The 21,308-nt window shown below is 42.1% G+C and overlaps 2 protein-coding genes across 8 annotated transcripts; one reads left to right on the top strand and one right to left on the bottom strand.

The window, feature by feature from the left end:
- The first annotated feature begins 843 nt into the window (after positions 1-843).
- Positions 844-21,257, top strand: pio (piopio). Of its 6 annotated transcripts, none has more exons than XM_017159815.3 (9): positions 844-949; positions 1,391-1,638; positions 9,400-9,458; positions 10,003-10,051; positions 14,146-14,368; positions 14,429-14,495; positions 18,974-19,458; positions 19,514-19,832; positions 20,121-21,257. In XM_017159815.3, the coding sequence occupies exons 3-9, from the start codon at positions 9,408-9,410 to the stop codon at positions 20,316-20,318; spliced, it is 1,392 nt and encodes a 463-aa protein (XP_017015304.2). In that variant the 5' UTR covers positions 844-949; positions 1,391-1,638; positions 9,400-9,407; the 3' UTR covers positions 20,319-21,257. The 6 variants fall into 6 exon arrangements, with proteins under 6 accessions (XP_017015304.2, XP_070069304.1, XP_070069303.1 ...); XM_070213203.1 differs by having other exon boundaries at positions 851-949; positions 1,439-1,638; XM_070213202.1 differs by having other exon boundaries at positions 851-945.
- On the bottom strand, positions 10,383-12,627 carry LOC108069658 (actin-binding protein IPP-like). Of its 2 annotated transcripts, none has more exons than XM_070213530.1 (5): positions 12,290-12,627; positions 12,170-12,234; positions 11,343-11,985; positions 11,086-11,285; positions 10,383-10,985 (listed from the first exon to the last, which is right to left on the bottom strand). In XM_070213530.1, exons 1-5 carry the CDS (start codon positions 12,500-12,502, stop codon positions 10,808-10,810), a joined length of 1,299 nt encoding a protein of 432 aa, XP_070069631.1. In that variant the 5' UTR covers positions 12,503-12,627; the 3' UTR covers positions 10,383-10,807. The 2 variants fall into 2 exon arrangements, with proteins under 2 accessions (XP_070069631.1, XP_017015310.2); XM_017159821.3 differs by having other exon boundaries at positions 10,383-11,030; positions 12,290-12,624.
- Positions 21,258-21,308: the final 51 nt, after the last annotated feature.

Here is a 21,308-nt window from a genome sequence, read left to right on the forward strand (position 1 = left end):
CAAGTTTGAGCCAGAGCACTGGCACAGCTGTGTTAAAACAGCATGACGCTGGTCTGGAGGGGCTTTTAAAGACACTTGGAAATTTTAGATATTTAGTATAGAATGAAAAGTCTTTGAGCCTTGATTTAAAAATGTTTTATTAAATTTAAAATGGTTTAAAGAGCCTTGATTTAAGCCTTTCCAAAGAACACTATAATTTCAATCAATTCTATCAATGTATAATTAAACTAAGATTAGATTTTTTAAAGACTCTTAGATGACAATGTCAATAAAAGTTCCAAAGAAACTAGCTTTAAAATGGTCTATAAATTAATGGTTTAAAAGTTATGATCATAGAAATAGAAGTTACAATTATTTAAATTACATTTTTGAAGACTATGGCTTTTTGTATATATTTTTTCTTTTTCCTAAATAACCCTTTCTTTCTCCTCAGTGTAGACTTGCGATATGGGATGACCACCGCCCGACCCTCTAATTATGCCGCACTCATTAGAAAGACAATCTGGACCCGTATCAGTAGGTGTATTAAAGGGAGCCAGCGGAGCGTGGCCGCCAGTCCCGCCGATCATCAAGTGCAGCCGAAGTAAACTGGACGACGTGTTACCAGTGAAAAAGTGGCAGCGACACCAAGCCGACCGCAAACAGCAGCAAAACCTGGGACACATTGTACTAACTACACTAAAACTCAGCGAAGAGCTCGTCCTAAGAGCGCGAGGCTACCTTGCCAATTGCTCCGAAACTACGATACTCCGAAAACCCCAGAGCGACGCTACTCCGAATCTTGGCAAGACCGGTTGTCTCGCCGTCTTGCGAGTGTCTCGCTTTCGGGCCGAGTCAGTCTTGGCCAGGTTGGTGAGCGAGACACATCCACAGCGCTCAACGAACCTCGATCCTAAGCGATCCGATACGATCCGATACCGATTCGATTCGTTTCGATCCCGAATCGTGCGTGAGTTTTTTACTGATAGAACTCCGTTTACCCGGTTCTCTAATTGGATCGTGCAAACGGATTGGAAACGGCTCTTCATAATTCAAGAAGATTTTCGATTCGAGATTTGAAATTGTTGCGGTGGTTGCTGTTGTGCTTTTGTGTGATATATTTTTGTCGTGATTTGATTTTCACTGATTGTTGTTGCCCTTGGGAAGCTATTAAGCTCGACGGGTGGTTGAACCGGGCCAGCAAATACGTGCTGAATGATTTGTGAATCTTTTGAATATTTCGCGTTGTTTTCTGGGGAAGTGTAAAAGTGTCGGAAAGTTTGTTGCCTCAGTCTTTTGTGTTGCTGAGACGGCGTAATAGCAGCGGCAGCAACAACAATTGGCCAAGGAGCCGCTCTTTTCGACTCTTTAAGCCGCTCTTGGCCAACTCTTAAATGTGCAATTCCCGCAGCGTTTGACATGTAAAACGAGTGTTGGCCACAAAACGAAATAATTATAGAGGAAGCCCGCAAAAAATAAAACACCACCAAGGAAGTATCGCAAAAATAAAACCATTAAACTAATGTGAAACCAAAATTCCGCTGAAATATTCAAAAATCATCATCGTTCCGGGCAACCAGTTTAAAGCATAGCAAAATCGCCAAACAACGGACACATAACAAATTGGATTACGCAAAAAGGGCGAAGTTGGATAGAGAGGTGAGTGTTTTGGAGTTTTATTTTTGAGTTTCGGTAACGAAAACCAGAAAACCGCAAAGAGAAACAGTTAAAATCAGGCAGAAAATCAAAGTTTGTGCCGTTTGCAAAAACAAAAGCGATGCCAAAGCAGCCTTAAAGATGACTTCATAAATCGCCAGACGCTGTGGATGTGCCAAAAATCCATCAGCCGAACCGGTTTGGCTTCAATTTGCCTCGCTCGAAATTCGAAATTCACGGAATACTTGACTCGTACTCTTGGGGGAATAAATTGAAGAAGCATTGCAATCGCTTTGCTGTGCAAATTAAATGGGCTTTATCTGCGAAAAAAGACTAAAAAACTGTCCCCATCTTTCTGGGGGATCTGGGGACCTGTTTGCCAAGGTTGCCGTTGCCTGTGGCCAAAATTGGCTGCCAAGTTCGCAGCCAGTTACATCACTTTTCGATCCGGGGACACCGATATGGTTGGGATGGGGTGAGCTATTTGAGTAGTCACATCACGGACATCCGCTTTTCCCAGTTACCATTTTCCCGGTTCCCGGTTTTCAATGCCCATTCCTGGATGTATGCGATACACCGAAAAAAACAACTATAATGGAAATCTAACTATTCGTGCGTTACTTCTAAAAATATCTTAATAAGATGAATATTAAGTTAGTACTTTTGGGAGTACTTAAGTTAGTAAGTTCGGTATATAAATGAAACTAGAAATTAACTTTATAATATTTAGTATATTGTTATTAATTCTAAATATAGTATATTTTCAATACAGCGAGTATTAGGAGTTATTCTCTGGTTTTTCTTTTTGTGTAAGTCATATGTCATCGGGGGTCTTGAAAACATAAAACCCCTAACCCATTTTCCCATTTTCCACACATTGTGTGAGGCCATTATAAGCCAGAATCTGTTGCTAATTGGCTCAGCCAACAAAAGTTCCTCTCCTTGTGGAACTTTTAGCACTTCCATGGATCATACAAGCCCATAATTATGTTCGTTTTTCCATTGTATGCCAGTTGGCGTCTAAAGAAGCAATTAGAAAAGTTGATTGATGGAGCGACGGAGGTTCGAGGTTCGAGACCATCCCGATCCGACACTTGCATCATCTGTGGGGTATGGGAATATGGGAACCTTTCCCTTTTGTCGGTGATGCATCGCCTATTAATTGGTTAATTTGTGGTTTGTTGGCCATCAAAATATTGTTGTCTGGCCAATGTAATGGTCTTCATCTGCGTTGAATGCAACGCCTTGTGTCTGGTGAATAATGGCCGTTCGGTTAAATTTAACTTCTGTGTTGGCTATATCCCAACTTATTCTCTCTGACATTCTCGGAAAGCTTTGAGGTTGGAAGTTTGAGGAACGCCAACGCAAGCGTAAAATTTGTATAATTAAAAGGCGAATCCGCGCTCGAGCTGCTCGAATACCAGTTTCCAGAGCCATCGTGTAGTTAACTTGTTTATATAACAGCCACACAACGGCTTGAAGTGACCTTGAGGCGCGTACAAAATAAAATAAAGACGGAAAATATGATTGTATGTATAAATGGTGTATTATTTTGATGTGACGCGATGTGCGCGAAGTGAGAGAAATAAAGGCAAATGGCGGACTTTCGGGGGTTCATGAACTAAGCCCGAGAAATGCGTGTGGGCTTGCCAAAAGGTGTGATGATTAATTTATAATCTCCCGCCGAAGAACTGACAAAGAAAGCGCCAAAAATGGTGAGTTCATTCAACCAAAAAAAGCCAAGATTTTCCGCTCATTCGCTGCTATTGATTTACAGTTCGAAACGAAAGACTTAGGCAGCGAACTTGCATTACTCATACGACGAGTTGGCGCTCGCCACTAATTATGCAAAAACCCAAAATGCTAGCGAAAGGCGTGCCCCAAAACCCAAAAAGCCGTGAGTCATAAACTGTTTTCTGCTCTCCGGCAAACGGACAATGTGCATTGGTTTTCTTGCTTGTTTTCGTATTTGTTTTTCTTATTTTTTGGCCAAAATGAAAAGTCGTCTGGCTAGTTGATTCGCTGTCCCCTGCCTCCCTCGCCACCTTTGCCGAATTAAATCAACATTGGCAAACTCAAGCGGACTTAAATGCAGGCTTTTACCTTAGACCAACCCCACGCAAAAAGCCCCGACTGCGACTGCAGTTGAATACGAGTTTGTTCGAATCACTCCGAAACGAAACACTTTCAAATCCGCAGCCTTAAATGGGGTGTGGCAGGCCAAGACTTTTGAACTGCCTTGAGTTGGCCTGCGATTAAAGGAAACGAACAGAGAATGGTGTCATATACTAAATGGTTTGGGTTCTCAAATATCGGATAGTGTGGAAAATAGGTTCCCAGGTTTTGCATCTAAAAATAGTAATGATTTTTGGGATCATTATTAGAGCTTAAAATTGGTCGATATATTCGATATGTTCACATTATCGTTTCGATAATTTAGATGTTTTCAATGGAAAAAGTATTTAAATATCAAAAAATATCGAAATGTCGATGTTTTTGCCAGATCTAATCTAATATTATTTTAATTGTTTTTTAAAAAGGCTTTCTAACTCCGAAAATTATATGCTCCTTTTCTTCAGCAAAGTTCTATGCTCGTTAAGCCAAAGTATGAGATCATTTGTTCCTTATACACATTTATTCTTCGGAGAAAATTATCTTTAAGCCCATACAATGAACCCAGGAAAATTTGGATAGAGTTATTATGGGAAACATGAGGTCAGCTCCGTCGGTTAGTAATTAGTAATGCCCGCTTCGCCGGCTCAACAGCAGATTCCCCCATCAAGACCAAGTATCCGCATTTAAAATAGCCCTCAATAAATGGGTTTTAATGACGAATTAGTCTCTTGCTTAGCTGGTTGACCAGCAGTAGCTGCCGCCAATGTCGCTGGGAGCCTCGATTTTAAGTACTTCTAGACGCGAAAAGCTCAAGCAAAAACGGAACTACAAAACTAGTTTTAGCTGTGCCTTCGGGCAAGAAAAAAAGATACAAAACAACAAAACAGCGGGTAACAATGGGCGCCAGTCAAAAGGCAAAAAAGCAAAAGGCGCAAAGTAAATGGCTAAAACTGAAATATTGTAGACCCGGCTGATAAAAATCAAACACATTCATGTCTACAGCTTAGCTCAAGTCACGTTCAATGCGAATTTCTTTGCCGTTTGTTTCGTGTTTATTATTTTTTTTGTTTGAGGCTAAAAAAAGAGGTAAAAAGCCTGTAAGCCACAAAAAATTAGGCGTCAAAATAAGAGAGAGAAATATATTTAGGCTGAGCCGCGGGCCGAGAGCAGTTGTGGGTGTCCAATCAGGGGTTTGCATATTTGAGCCAAATTGGACATCTTGACAAATGACAGAGAAATTACATAACATGGCCACAGCGAAAGATACGCAACGGATTGGCCAGTTTTTGGTCTTAAGACCCAAACTTGGTTCGCACAAAATGTGGCAAGAGACTGCGATGTGTCCACGCTCCAGTTTGAAGTCGAGATGCGTGTGGCAACAACCAGGTCAGCGCATTTTGGCCAAGAAGGTGGGGTTGCGTTGCGTTTTTCCACCCGTTTAAAGCCCCTAATGATGTGCGATTTTCCAGTTCTCACATTGTCTTAATGGCCAATTGTCCATTTAAAGCCGCCGCTGCTGTTGGCCCAAAGTGTACAAATCTATAAACGGAATCGGCGTTGGCGTTTATTGCAATTGACCAACCCAACGGCAAATTAAAACATTGTTGGCTCATTTGAGGCGAACAAAGGCGAGACAATTGCATTGACCTTGAGCCAATCGTCGGGTAGAAATAAAGTTCGTTCCGAGCCGTTGACTTTCGGAAGTCTGGCTAACAATCTATATAGCCCGGCTACCTGGCCATCAATCCCCCATCAAATGCCAGCTAATTGCTGGATCTGAGATCTCAAATTTATAATTTAAAATTCTAATTTCGAAAAACAAAAAATCGGAGCCTGCATACACAAGCAGGTGAAAGTCGATGCCTCAATTGCCATTGATCGGCGACGCTTGATTAGAGTTAGCCCGCTGGCCAACTAGAAGTTTTGAGCTTTGAGTCTTGACTCGGGTAAAAGTAAAAGCTAAGCCCCAAAGTCTGGCAATAAAGCCGGTCTGACCTCTTTTTTTTTGGTGGAATAGCTGCCCTTTTTGTTCGACTACTCGTTAATTGCCGTCATTAAGAACAATGCGGGAATATCGCACAATGCATCTTCGGAGCGGGTTTGGTCTTTGGTCTTCGAGTGTTTGAGTCTTTGGTCTTCAAGGCCCTAACCCTCCCCAACTTACTTTCTACGCCAGCGGAATTGCACCGAAATTAGCTCTACGCATGGGTATGCTACACAGAGAAAAATTAGATTGTTATGATATTTCAGCAAATATTTCTAGGGTCTATTTTATATACAAAAAAATAATAAATAAAAAATTATAAAAATATAATAAGTCTAAAATCTATATAGATAAGATATGCAGATTTATATTTCATGCTTTCTCATATCAATAGTTTTTTATCCCATATCAAAACTGTGATTTTGTTTAGACACCGGCTTAGGCTCGAAATATTAGTACACCCATCAAATTAATAACTCAAATCAGCAATTTAATCACCAGCATATGATATTATCATGTCATTTTTTCTCTGCGTGTGATTGATCACACTACACAGTCGTCGAGATGTACGTCGGAGATTTCCCATTTTAATGGCAAACCGCAACCGAAAGTTGGTAGAACCCCCCTGATCATCATGATAGTTCCAAATGGGTCAGCCACGTTAGTGAGTTGAGGCTTTAAGCCCGCATGTGATTGTGTGAGTTTGTGTGCTTAACACAGTTTTTGGTTTTGCTTGTGATTTTGCCATTGCCTTTGGCAATTCAGATTGGAACCAGATCTGCCAGTCAGCCGGCGATGGGAGTCGTCAGATATTCTAATTGACTGACTTCCCGAGATCTCGGAGATTTCTAAAGGTTCCCAGGTATGCGGCCTGATTAATGTGGTTCACCCAGATTGAGGTTCACGTTGATCTGCGATCTGTGATCTGCGGGAGGTCCGTTCCCTTTAATTATTCACTTCATTTGGGATTAGTTACGTCGGCCGTTAGCATTTAATTTTCAAATATTTAGCTGGGCTCAATTTTACGCACAGTTACGCGCCTTTTTCACGCTTTTCCTCTTTTCTCCCCGTTTTTCCAAGAGCCAACTATTTTCGCTCAAGCAGAAAGCCGTAAAGTTAAGTGTGCATTTCAAAACTATGTGCTTTTTGCATACCCTCGTTGGGTATTTAAAATTAAAAGCAAATAAATTGCGGGAAAATGGAAACACGCGAGGTCATTTAGCCGCCACATTAACAGAGCACACACACTTTAATGAAACTGCAATTGTTTAAACTTTAAACAGCAACAACGAAAAAGTAAAACACACAACTTTGTTGGCTTTTGGCTGGCACGCAAAACCCATTTAATTTATTCAGTTGCACGGCCCATTTTGTGGGTTTTTGTTTGTCATTTGGTGTTTGGATAGTTATTTCGGAGCTATTTGCTCTGTGAAATGTGTGTCAAATGAATTCAAATCGACACTTGGAGCTATCGGTTACAAGCGAATGCACACGATCGATTGGACAATGAATCATCATTGCATAATTTATATTCTACGCGAAGAGTTCTTGGATTCCATGGGGAGAATTACAAGTGGAGGAAATGCGATGCAGCTGCAGGAAATGCTGTCTTGCAGAGGGAGAAATGTATTCTCAGAAAATTTGGATACTAAAACATGGTATAATTTTTCAAATTTATTTTTATAAAATTTAACATTTTAATTTGATTAAAAAAACGATATTTCTATGAGAAGTTCTATACAAATAATCATAAAAATTCTAAGAAATACTTGCAATTTATTAGTAACACTTAAATATTTTTAAATATTTAAAAACGATATTTCTAGAATGTTTTAATGCTGATTTTACATTATTCATTGTTAGAAATATAAAAAAATCTTTAAGTATCCGATATGTTTATTTGTCCCTAATCTGTTTAAAATCTTTTCTTTTTTTGCTTTCTGTGTGATTTATATAAAACCGAAATATACACCAAATATCTGTAATTTGTGGCCCAATTCAATGCAATTTCCCTTATCACCGATGAACGTAATTGAAGGTCAGTGGTTTGCCATTTTCATTGGGCATTTGCCATTACGTTTTATTTTCCTTTTGCTGATTTTTCAGCTCGAACTGGGTAACGAGAGCAGATGCCAATCAAAAGTCATTATTCATAATGTTCATAATGTTGGCGTGCTTCGCCGCATTTTTCCAACTAATTTTTTGCCTGCATGAGGTGCGTTTTCAATTCCGAACTTTTTACCTGTCTGCCTCGCTTGCGTCACTTTGCTAATTTTAGCTAATTTATTGCAATGCCAGTGGAAGTACGAAGTACGTACGCTTGTTTGTGGGATGTTGTTGCTTTGAACTCAACTGGCGTCAGTTGGCAATTTGCATTCGACTCTAAGCCACGTTTGTCTACTTTACGGACTTCGTTTGGTGTTCAGGAAGTGTGGGGCCTCCAGCTTTTTGACAAATTGATGAATAGCGCCAAACAATCTATCAGTTTCAAGCGATATCCATTGACCCAATTCCGAAGCCGAGCTTCTCCCCGAACCAAAACTCGAACCAATTTCAATTACAACCAGACTCCCAACGAGAGATTACACCTCTTGGATAATAACCGGCCGTATCTGGGGGTCTGTATCTTGTATCTTGATACGGGGTGAGTGGATGTGGATGTGGATGGAAATGAGTGCTGTGCTGTCTTGTGACATCATCGCCGTGTGGCTGTGTGTATTTGTACTGAATGAAATGTGTTGGCAGCGTCAGCGGTAACAACAAATCATTATCGCCTCTCGGCCATCAGCGTAAGCCGCGTTTTGTTGTCTTACGACGCCCAAGAAAATGATCAATGTGCACGGGAAAAAATATGATCTCATTTCGGTTATCAACTGGGTGGTAGTTCGTATCTTAAAATGTCACGTTGGAGAAAAGAACAGTTTGGATTTGTAACAAAATGAAATATAAACTCTTAATGATTTTGTTACTATTTATTTACTGAGGTTAGTCAATAATATTTGCATTTGAACTACACTATATTATTTCTGGTTAATTTAAATATTTTTAAAAAATATAAAGAAATTAAAAGGCATAGTTAAACTCCAATTGCCGGGTTTTATTTTCCGTGCAGTGATCAGTTTGAAAATATCTTCCTGGCGTGACTCGCCTGCAAAGTTCTCACCGCTGCGGCAGGAAGTGGAAAAGCGTTTGTCACGGGCCATTGATATGCGCTTAATATCTCGTAATGCAGCGGCTACTGCAGCTGTCAAGAAAAGCGGGGGGAAAAGCGGAAACCCGAGTCATGATGCCATGAGTTGTTCGTTTGCTCTGCGCTCGAATGCTGGCATCTCCAAGATGATGTTGTACCACCTTCCTTGAGTTACGGCCACCACTTAATGCCGATGTTAACCCATTTGCAATAAGCCAGCACGCGAACTGAAAATTCGGCTCTGTTGACTTGACCCATTTGGCACAAACAGAAAGTTTGCCTTTGGGCCACGAAATTCATTACAGAATCGCTGTGTTCGAGTGATTTAGCATAATCCTCTATACATAAAAGTGTGTTGTGGGTGTGGAACCGGTTTTCTGAGGGTTTTTGAGCTTTAACTTTTGAGTTTTGACTATTTGCCAAGGTTTGCGATCCGCATTAATATCCGTCTTTCCGTCTCTTCTCACATTTGCAGCTCGCACTATGAAGACTGGCACTCCAATGGACATTTTCTACACGGCGCTGCACTTAATCGTAAGTATTACCTGGGTTCTCGGTCGGAAAATTGGCGAAGTCGGCCAGAACACATCAATCCAGGCAGCCCGCTGAATGACAATTGCATGCCAATGCGATTAACCTGAATGTGAGACTGGAGGCCAGTTGGTACTCCGCCTCCTCTTCAAACTCCTCAGTATGCTAAACGCGATTCCAAGTGGCCAAAAGTGGCACACCATGGCCCCAGCTCCATTCTAAGCCGCTTGGCCCCAAAGATTCGGGTTCAGAGGGTTAACTCCAAAGCCAGGCTGGCGAAAGTTTTTGCCAGGCTTTTCCCGGCTCTCGAGGAGCCTTAGAATCGTGAGAATCCAACTGCCGCAACCGCCGGCAACACGAAAACGAAATTTCCACTTTAATTAAAGAAGCTTACTGGCAATGGATTAGGCCAGGGACTTAATGTCGGCTTGCCGTGATTTATGTCAACGCTTTGTGGACCAAAGGGGTTCGGGGATCCATAGTCCGTACTATAGTATATGGTATTTGGTGTATGCTAATGAGTGACTTGTCTCCACTTTCTTTGCAGACAATCGCAGCTCTGACGACGCACGCGGCGCGGACTCCAACGGCAGTCAGTGAGTACATAAATCTGTCTATTAAGAAGCTAAACCACATTCTATGGATTGGGGGCCCCGTAGAAGAATTGCTAACAAATTGGTGGCGAAGACGCGGGAAAGATTAAACTCAGTTGGGGGCTTTTGTTAACCGAATGAAAACTAAGATTCAAATGAGACCTTTCAACTTGTTCAACCACTCAAAGTAGTTAAAACAAATATGCAAATACGATAATTAATATATTTTCTAAAATGAATTGGTGAAATAGTTGTGGCTGGTAAACTTTACTGGATTTTTTTGTTTGTACAGAATTGTCTCATAATATTGTTTTTAAAGATTAACAAATACCCATTTAATCAATCATGTTATTTATTATTACATAAAAACCACTAGTAAATTTATAAAAAAAAGGATAAAAATTCCGCAGACAGAGTTGAGATTGAAAGTAACAGAAATAGCATTACAATGATGAATTGGTACCCCTTCAAACTGCAAACTCCGAACCCGCGACTATTACCTAATTAGTTACAAAGACACTCCACTTTAATCCGCCAGCTTAAATCCGTTTGCCATTGTTAAGTAAACCCGCTAAGCTGGCTGTTGTCTTTCTGGTTGCCAAATCTCAGTTGACTCTGTTGGCAAAAAAGCGAAGCCAAAAGCAGGCATTATAATCGCATGGCAAACAAAAGTCTTTGGCGACTGGCCAAACATTGCGGCACACTTCCTTCTGGCTTTCACATTGCGTTTTTGGGATTTAAGGGGGCCTTTGGATTTGGCTAAGACCCCGATGACCTAGGATGATCGGGCAGCGATTCGTGGAGCGACTCGAGGTAGTTGAGGAACTGCTGGTAGGTGAAGAACTGCCCCTGGTTGCCGCCTGGCTTGCGATGGTAGGGGCACCGCTTGTTGAAGATCCACTTGCGCTGCTCGGGGGGATCGAACTCCTTGACCAGGCTGAAGATGCGTTGCGTCATTTCGCAGAGTTCGGAGGAGGTGTACCTAGGGATTGTATATAGCCGGGAACATAAGAAAATAACTCGTCTTTAAAGCTTACACGAAGGCCTTGTTGACTTTTTCCCTGACTTTGGGACTCTGGCAAATGCTGTTCAGCACCAAAGTCTTGTGTTCTGCCTGCAGAAATCGCAGAAAGAGCGCAGGAAGCAGGCAGAAACGCACAGAGCCCATCAGCTTCTCCATGTGCGTCTTCCTATTGGACCAGTCATAACTCAGCCAGCGAACGGCACTCATAAAGATCTGGGGGTTATAATGCCTATAATAATATGCCTAACCTCTGCCAGCACACCTCTATACCTCTATCTCACTGTTTACGCCCACACTGTGAATGCTGAGGAGTTCGCGGACCCAGTAAAAGTCCAGTTGCACAAACTCCTTGGAGGCCACCAGGGGCAGGAAGAACTCCTCGACGCGGGACAGCATCAGGAACTGGAACATGCGGATCTCGAACCTCTGGGCCTCCAGGAACAAGCCAAAAGCCAGGCTCCCGGACACAGAGCTCTCATTGAAGCAACCGAAGGCGAACTCCAGCAGCTCATCGATCTTCATGAACGTGGCTGCACTGTAGATTTCCACCAGGGAGCAGCCGCCCTTGGGTCGCTTGGTGATGTCCAGCATCCAGTTGTAGATGACGTGGAAGGCCGTCGGGGTCACCATGTCGGTGGGCAGGTGGGCACACAGGGTGCCCGCATCCTCGTAGTTCTGGAAGTACTTGGAGTAGGCCTGCAGGACTTGCAGGTGGCAGCGGAACTTGTATTTGCCCACATAGATCTTAAAGGAGCACAATTCGGGGTCATTCAGGAGGAGGAGCAGCTGTTCGTCAATGGGCTCCTTTGGCGTTTGCCTACAGTTCAAAGTGTCATTGCTAGGACTTTGCTTGGGTAGGACACTAAATTTAACATTTAGCGGTTCCAGCTCCAAAGCCAAGGATTTTTCGGAGCTGTAGAGATAAATTTACTATTTACTACTAATAAAATTGCACACTTTTTAAAGGGAAGTTGAAGAGATAGGAAATACAGTTTGACATAGAAATGTAAAACCAAAAACCGAAATTCGGAAATAATTCTAACATAGAATTGGTGCCATAGACTACCCCAAAGATACTTAAATTAAGAGTTACTTGCCTTATTTTTTCCGAATTAAAACTCTCTTTAGGAATATTAGTCCTAACGTTTTCACCAATTATGAGCTGTAGATCAGTTATTATTTTGCGTTCTATAGAAACTGAGAGGCTCTCCACTTACATCTTGATTCGAGAGCGAGGACTCTATAGATAGGCTTCTTAAGTTCTTAGTCTCTGGCTTCTTAAGTTGCGATTCCCCTCCCATTTTCTTCATATATGTACCAGTTATTGCTGCTGCCAGATCTGCGGCCAGAGCATCGATCTTGGCCTGGTCAACCTTTGGTCCTCCGTTTCCTGGCTTTTTCAACTCAATTCCCGTCACAAACTCATCCATCTTTGCACTTAAAATTTAGCTGATTCCATAAACCTGGTGAAAGCGATCGATAATCTGCTCGAATTAGATGTAAACCAGGAAATATCACATAAATCGGAGAGTAATAAACTGAAAAGCTGATTTATTTCGCCAGGCAAACACGACAGCGATTTGTAGGGTGTCTTGCATTATTTCTTTGTTCGCCGAGAGGCGGAGAGAAGAGTAATTTATGCGAACCCATTGTTGCCTTAGTCTAGTTTGTTCTATTTGAGGAGTGCAGTTCAGTTCGGTTCGCCTGCGGAGACCATAAAATTATACATAATAGAAAGCCATTAAATGTTTTATGTGCCAACGAAGTGGATGCCATTCCAGTAGACTGGAGTGTGGTAAGAAAAGAAAAGAAAAACCGGCTCTGCGCTGGCCGTGTTGCATGCAATTACTTTGCCCAGAACCGCAGTAAGTGATGCGAAATGCTGGCAGGTTCGTTGAACCACCTCGACCGAAGGCATCCCATCGCATCCCATATACCAAGTATATATACCATGTATACACACCGCCAACTGCCAGGGCGAACGTGCCTGGGCAGCTTTTCTCTTGGTCTTAAACTTGGTCTCGGTCTCTTCTTGCTCTTGGCAGCCAATTGTGTACCTTCGCAGGGGAACAGCAGGGAGTTCTTCTTCTGCTGAAAGCAGGAAATGCCACGAGCACCTCCAAATCCGAGTCCGAATCCCAGTTGGTTCGCCAAAGTTCAAGGAACTTGCAGCGTGGCGTCTTTCTAATGGCCACGAGCGCTTCTGTGGCGTGTCTTCACCCCATGTTGCTATTGCTATTGCTATTGCTATTGCTATTGCTTTGGCTGCTTCTGCTGATTTTCGAAGTTGCCGCTTCAATGGCTTCTCAATGTCATGAGCAAACACTGAGAAAAAATACTCTCTGTAATGTAAGAAATTATTATAACATCACTGAGGGCTTGCATTTGCATCAAATAGCTCTTAAAGAGGAAAACAAGTAGATAACATTACAAATTACCTTATCTTGACTATGCATTTGTTGTATTATTAGCAAAACAGTTTCTCAAAAAATCAAAATCGTATTAAACCATTATAAAATATTGTTCAATATTGAGTTCTAAAATTTGTTGGGGATTTTATGATATGTAAGGCTATTGTATCCTTTAAGATTCATTAATATTTAAGATTTTTTTTTATTTTGGTAGTTTATTAAATACATTATCTATAAAATTGGAAAAAAATGTACATATCTTAAGTATAGATCCGTATAGATCACCAGCTTTTTTTTTTTTAGTTTTTTTTTTTTAATTTTTTTTTTTTTTTTTTTTTTAATTTTTATAATCAAGTTGGTAAAACTTATAAATACTTATTTAAATGTAATTTTTTCTCAGTACATCATTGTTATTTGTTTAAGTCTTCCGCATGCCGTATGACTCCAACTTGGAGCTATGGTCCTAACTAAATACTGCTCCCATGGGCCATTGTATTCCGCTCATGATTTATGCTAACGGCTCTTGAGGTTGCCTCCTCGTCCAAGTGGATGCGGCATCCTCCTGGTCGTCTAACTGTGCTTTTTTCGGCATTTGGGAGTGGGCCTTTGCCTGTCGTGTGTTACTGTTTGCATTTCATAATTTCCGACTTTGCGTTTTGCAGAGGATGCCCAGAGCTCACTGAGCGAGGAGATTGCGGCGGCGGAGGCGGAGATGGCCTCCACATCGAAGCCTTCGGTGGAGCCGAGTGTGCGGATCAAGTGCCTGTCCGGTTCGATGCTGATCACCATCAAAGACGCCCCACCGAATCACGAAACGGGGCTGTTCAGCGGCATGATCTACCCGAAGGGTCTGTCCAAGAACTCCACTTGCCTGAGCGAATACAGGTGAGTTGCGCCATTTAGATAAACCGATCTTGAGTTTAATCCATTATCTCCTCCCCCCAGAGATCATGTGGGTTCCCTGCGCTACAAACTGCCGCTGAGATCTTGCAACACGATGCCGAAGGAAACGGTAAGTCCAGAATTTCATTAGAAACACCCACTCAGGCAGATGGCTTAAACATAGATGACGCCATATGTCAACTTGTTCTACCATTTTGGCATGCAAATAAAAAATAAAAAATTAAACATTAAGCTTAAGCACTTATAAGGCAGGCGGACCCGAGACTCATTGGTTACAAGGTAAAGTCCATATGCCACGATGATTAGTCCATTGAAAGGTTGAAACTCAAATGGCCAACTCACGCACCTTTTGCGGCTGAACTAATGATGCGATTGTGATTGTGAAGCTTCCAGCTAAAATAGCAATCATTAGATATGGTGGATGAAATAAAGAACCTAATGGATAGGCCTGGCATTAATAAAAGTCTGTCGTTTAATGAGAATGTGGTGAAATTGCTTAAAAGGAAATATGATTTATTATTTATTTACACAGAAGATTATGAGATGATAGAAAAACATATTCAAGAACCTATTAAATTTATATTTAATTTAATTTTAATATTCTATAACTTATTCTATTTGCTTTCACAGTAGTTTAAGGGCTTATAACTTCTAGAACCTATTAAAAATATATTTTTCAGTCAGCAAGTTTCGCTGAGAACCAGATTTCCCAAGATCTCTGAGCCAATCAAGCGTACTATTTTGATCTAAGCCGACCGATCAACCATGACGAGCTGTCTCCCATGTCCCTGTAAACGATATCGAATGCTCTAATCCAAAAGACGGCCAAGATGTGCCATATAAATTTCAGTCTCGCCTCGCCTTTATTCGGTTTGTCTAATACGTATATGGGGCGACTTATTTATTGGCTCATTCACTCGATCGATTCGGGCAAACAACGGGCTGCGTTTGTGCTGCTGGGATCTGATTTTGAAATCTCAATTAGCACTTAACCGGGCTAATGTGGCTGCAACTCACGCACCGGCAGGCATTTGTGTATTTTATAGCCACTGCCACAGAGTCCGATTGTGATACATATTAATGTAATTTTCTCGGCATTTATGGGGCCAGCAGTTTGTTTTGTAATTCACTGTTTGTAGCGGCTGCTGTTAGCTGCTCTTTCCTTTCGCTCGATTGGATTGACACAATTTTTGAAATTACCAATGTTAATTGCAGTTACGACAGTCGATGTTGCAATGTGGCAACCAAGTGCAGTGCGTTCGAGAACCGCAAGATGTGATGAGAAGTTATCTATTGGGGTTAGCCAGCTGCTTTACGATTGTTATGGGCAATTAAATATGGGAAGAAAACGGTCTTTAATATTTATCTAACGTACTTAAAAATCTTATTTTTTTCGTGTTTAAATAAGAATTAAAAAGCCATCATGTTTCTACAATTTATTCGAGGTCTAACGGCCCAAACATTAAAACATAAATGCCATGTTAAGCACAACTTAGTTTGTTGCCTAAGTCATTCGTTTGATATTGATTTTTGTGCAAAAAACGTGTCTCACATAAATGATATGGATCTTTTCCTTAAGTGTTGATAATTTATTATGAAAATAGCTAATAGTATTTGTCTTTCATATGGAATTCCTACTTGATAAGGGGGGTATACCTCAGTTCGTTTCCTAAGTCATTCGTTTTGCTTGATGTTTTGAGCGAAAAATCTTATTAAAAATAAGAGACACACACAACGAGAGTTTACTGCCTTATAGATACTACATATAGTATTCTTTAGTTTGCTTTTCATTCAGTTCGTTTCCTAAGTCTTTCGTTTTTCATACCTTTGTCCTTCGCCGCCCCGCTTTTTCGTGTTGATCCAAGCAATTGACGCCGAGTGTTCGATAAGTAAGAATCGGTAGATGTTATTTACCCCCCGTAAATACTGGAAAATCAACAGAGGCGTCCAAGGCCCGTCGGTAGATATCTTAAATGTTTGTCATTAAACACGATGAGCGGGTCTCATCCAGCGTGCAGTCGCCTAATGGCCACCATCCTGCCTTACGTCATCCCCGCCAAGATGAGCTCATTGCAGTGTAAAAAGTCGCGTGACAAGCCGCCACATCAGCTGTCATTGGTACTTGCTCCCCCGAGGAGTCGAGGGTCGGGTGCGCATGTCAAGCATAATTAAATCAGCCACGAACAGGTATGAGTAGTATGAGTAGTACTCACACAGGGTCGCCCGTGGCTTGGGTGGGGATAGAAATTTTAATTAAAATTTAATTGCTACCATCCCAGAACTCCGAACAATTTTCCATAGCCCAGCAAGTAAGCCATCTTGCTGCGAAATCAATTTGTTCTGTCCGCTTTTAGGCCAGGTAATGCGTTCATTGGCCACCAATGCCGCCGGATGACCATGAAAAGTCCAAAAAGTGTACAAAACATGTAAGCGTTTTATGGCCCCCGTATTGCCGTATTGATATTTAAAGGCAGCTACCGCCGTGTTTGGAGCGAAGGTCGTCGGTCCAGCGATCGACTCCCACGCATCCGTTTTGAACCTGTTTCTCGGTGAAATATCTTTGAGTCAGTTGATACATTTACACTCCGAAGATCTGAGGCAAGCACAGGTATTTACGCGCAGAAGTGTTATAATGACATAATAGGGTTTTCTACCGTTAGAAACTCAAATCTTAAATGTCACTTTATTATGGTTTTTATTGGCCCATTGTCTCCAGATGAAAATGATGATGATGCCCAGCTGCTGAGAAGCGACACTTGAACATAACTGTCAACGGTTCTTGGTTCTTAGTTCTTGGGGGACTTGGGCAACAAAGGAAGCCCCAGCCCGGCCCGTTCTTTCTTCTCCGTTTCTTCTGACCATCTCTTGTTTTGGCTTGTTTTAAGTTTTAAGTCTTAAGCCAGCCAAGCGACGGAAATCATGTTGGGCAATAAATCGCACTCTGGCCAGTAGTATCCGAAGTCGGCTTCTTCTGGCCCTCGATTAATGCCTGCTATAAGAAGAAAAACAAACACAAGAATACCCGCCCGAGGAGAGCCCACTTAAGCGAAGAACTTCCGTGCCCAAATCTGTAGAGACCCAATTACAAAACATCCGCGCTGGCGGTGTGTATACAGTACAGTATACACTGTATTCAGTACTTACCCCTGTCATTACCTCACCTTTCTTCTGCCGAGTTCGGTTGCCAAAGCCATCGAGTGTGTACTCGATTTGTTTCTGCTGCCCGTTGGAATTAGCACAATCACCGATGGGCGAATAACCCGTTACAGGTACACAGAGAGAAAAAGTAGTCAACTTGTGGGCGAGCTTTGAAAGCTTTAATTTTTAAGAAAATGTACATGATAGAAATTATGCGTTCTACAAAATTCTAAAAAAAATAATTAAATCCTTGTTAGCCTTTTGAAAATTATTTCGATGCAGTTATTAAAAATTTATTTCTCTTATGACACATTTCCCCTAAAGAACCAACATAAGCTCAAAGTTTGAAAAGTATGGTAAAATAATATTTAATTATAAACACCTGCTGGTGCTAATAACCAGGTGGCAGCCCAAAGAGAGTTTCTCACCAGCGGATGTCCAATTAAAGTTCCCTTCCTAAGGGAAATTGCATCATGATCACGGCAGCATTCTTGGATTTTCCAAGTTCCCTTCGGTAACAAGCCATTAAAATTCATCATGCAAACTTGGCTAATTTGCGAGGAGATAAGACCCGCAGATCAGCAGATCCCCCGAGCGACTAGACGTCACACCTGGCTGATCGGCTCTAGCAGCGTTCTGATGGCGACTTCAGGAAGTGCTCCATAGGCCCCACTTTAGTATTAGTAGTGCCTGTCTTGGATGGCACATTCAACTTCTGAGGGGCGATTTCTGGCTGCAGCCGAGCGTGAACCTGAATGCATAATGAGAAGGGGCTTCGCCGCCATTATACTTGGGTTCAGGTGGCTGATATGGCTTCTCGGCAGCCAGTACTCGCTATATGGCATATGGTTTTCAGCATTAGCATTAGCCGGTGGCCAGCCCTGCTCACCGGCTGAATTGGGGGCGAATGGGTTTGATGTCCGGCTCTTTTGTCAGTAGGTGGTAATTTGATGTATCATTCTCACTTTGATGGTAATAACTTGGTACGAAGAAAGTATGCATTTAACTGAAGAAACAAAACTCATTTAAAATTAGATGTGAAATTGTTTAGCTTTGTGTACTTGTGTTCTTGATTTGAGAATTTTTGTATCTTTTATATGAGAATAAACGTTCTTGAAATAAAGACAGGATTTCAGGATTTTGTTTTGAAAGGGTTTTATTAAAGACTTCTCCTAAGCTTCACTCAGAAAAATAAAGATCAAATGTTCTTGATTTGAGAATTGGTTTATCTTTTATTCGAGAAGAATCGTTCTTGAAATAAAGACAAAAGTACTAAAGATTTTTTTTTGAAAGGGTTTCTTTAAAGACTTCTTCGTTGGCCATTGCTAGTAAAATTATATTAATAAAGATCTACTACAAAAAATTGTGTTATTTCACTATTTGAGAAACAACCTTGAAAGATTAATGTTTTTTAGTAACAAGAATTTTTAAATCCTTTCCCCTTTTCAGGATGACGGTGGCATCGAGTTCTTCAACACCATAGTGCTGCAGCCCCATCTGAAGCTCATTACGGATCTGGGACGTGGATACCACGTGCGCTGTGCCTACAAGAGTCGCGATGCCGCCATGAAGCCCAAGAAGTATCTGCGCAAGCACGCCCAGAAACCGCAGGCCTTCCGCAGCGAAGATCGGCGGGACTATGGACGCTCGCTGGACAAACAGCAGGACGATGACCTCGACGAGGAGGATGTCTACGATGCGAATGCGCCGCAGGCGGAGGAGGAGGATGTGAGCAACAACGAGATTCCCATGCCCGGTTGCCACATGAAGATCTACAACGATGAGCACAAGATAGCGGATGACGTGAAGATTGGCGATCCTCTGACCATCGTGATCAGCATCGATAGACAGCAGGTCTATGGACTCCATGTGACGGATTGCATAGTTCGCGATGGTTTGGGCTGGGGAGAGCAGCGATTGGTGGGCGAAGATGGGTGAGTTGGACTTAAATCCCCATATAGGATATATAATAAATATCCCTTTTTATAGCTGCCCCATGGACAACGAGATCATGGGTCAGTTCAACTACACCCAGGATCGCCTGGCCGCCAACGTGACCTTCCCTGCGCACAAGTTCCCCTACACCACCTCCGTCTACTACCAGTGCAACGTGCGGCTGTGCGCCCTGGAGGATCCCACCTGCCAGGAGGCGCCTCTCTGCAGCGGCAAGCGGCCCAAGCGCCAGGCTTCTGCGGACAGCAAGGAGGAGGACGGCCTGCCCGCCACCATAGAGGTCTTCTCGGGTCTGTATGTCAACGAGAACGAGAATGCCAATGACAGCGACGAGGATGCGGTCTACAAGGAGAAGGTGGGTAAACCGGAATATACAAGATCAGATTGATATGTGCTGGTCAATTTTAGATTTTTTAAAGATAAAAAAAAGATTATGTTTATATTTTTGTACATGATTTTTTCTAACAATACTTTATTTGGTATTTTATATGATTTGCTAAGATATCATGTTGATATGTTTGAATCATAAATTGCACATAAACCATATCGGTTTTTTATTGATATGAAATAAGGTAGAATTTACCCTATTTCATATCGAATTTTTTCTGCGTGATAATATACGATTAACACACCTTTTTTACAGACCCTCGATGATGCCCTCTGCGTCTCGCAGCGCACCTTCGCCATTGCCATCGCCATCGCCGGCCTGATCCTCATGCTGGCCGTGGTCGCCGCCGTGCTCTGCATCATGGCAAGGAGGAGCACCAAGACGGTGTCCAACTCGGGCAGCTCCATCTACAGCGGACCCTACACGAACACCGCCTTCTCGCACAGCAGCTAAGCGAAGGGCTCGCGAGGTCCTCGAATCTCTCCGAGATTCAGTTCAAAATTCAACGTTTCCAAAATTCAAAACACTCAAAGTGTTGAAAAAAAATCAGAGAGTTACCATTACCAGGAGGAGATTGAGATTCGGTCGCGCAGGTGCCGCTGCGGTAGTCAACGATTGATAGGATTGGGAGCCACTTAGCTTGTAAGGATGCCGGAGCAGTCAGTCGATCAGTCGGCTGTCTCTTAGGATTAAGCCTAGTCTTAGTTGCAGAATGATAAAATGATAATGATGTGCAGAGATTACCGGGCAATGTCCACCCCAATTGCCCGCTAATGTCGCAGAGATCTCGGGAACTCCATATATTTGTAATATACCCGGGGATCCCAAGAGAACTCTGTTCCGCACAGTCGGTGTTGGACTCGCCCTTCCTTCAGAAACTCCACTGTAAGTGCAAGCGTGTTTCTACATCCCCTACTCTATTAACTTCCCCTAACTTAATCACTCGAACTTACAACGAATGCAGCAGCCGACGCTCAGGTGATATTTGTACTCGTATCTAACTACTACTCGTAATTTATTAATTTATCCGATCCTCGACGACGCCCTCTTAGTAGAATTTCCTCAATATTTTCTTGTCATCGATTTATGTACTTAAACCTTGAGTGGAAGGAGCCCTTATTATAAAGCAGCCGTCCCAATCAGCCACTTACTATACTATATCTGTTATGATAATAATAATATGATATGGGTGGCAAACAGTTCTCAAACTCAATGTAAGCTGGCTTTTTGCACCGCTTCAATCGAGCATTCCCACGCCCACTGACACTTTATGAGGGAATGCTCCTCTGGAGCCGTTCAATTCACGCGATTCAATTCATATTCTAAAGCTCAATTTTAGTGTACCTCTAAGTTAATATTAATCATTGAACAATAAACTCAAATTGACCTAAATCTCTGAGATTGATTGACACTACCGGTTGGGGTTAGAAAATATAATAAAGT

The sequence above is a fragment of the Drosophila takahashii genome, chromosome 2R (assembly GCF_030179915.1).
Source record: "Drosophila takahashii strain IR98-3 E-12201 chromosome 2R, DtakHiC1v2, whole genome shotgun sequence".
NCBI classification, from domain to species: Eukaryota; Metazoa; Arthropoda; class Insecta; order Diptera; family Drosophilidae; genus Drosophila; species Drosophila takahashii.

Bases quoted from the DNA above. Each gene is read 5' to 3' on its own strand.
- pio (XM_017159815.3), top strand. From the start codon at position 9,408: ATGAAGACTGGCACTCCAATGGACATTTTCTACACGGCGCTGCACTTA. The intron at 14,369-14,428 runs GTGAGTTGCGCC...TCCTCCCCCCAG, and splicing joins ACTTGCCTGAGCGAATACAG to AGATCATGTGGGTTCCCTGC. The intron at 19,833-20,120 runs GTGGGTAAACCG...CCTTTTTTACAG, and splicing joins ATGCGGTCTACAAGGAGAAG to ACCCTCGATGATGCCCTCTG.
- LOC108069658 (XM_017159821.3), bottom strand. From the start codon at position 12,502: ATGGATGAGTTTGTGACGGGAATTGAGTTGAAAAAGCCAGGAAACGGA. The intron at 11,986-12,169 runs GCAAGTAACTCT...TTATCTCTACAG, and splicing joins TTTAATTCGGAAAAAATAAG to CTCCGAAAAATCCTTGGCTT. The intron at 11,031-11,085 runs GTAAGCTTTAAA...TACAATCCCTAG, and splicing joins AAAGTCAACAAGGCCTTCGT to GTACACCTCCTCCGAACTCT.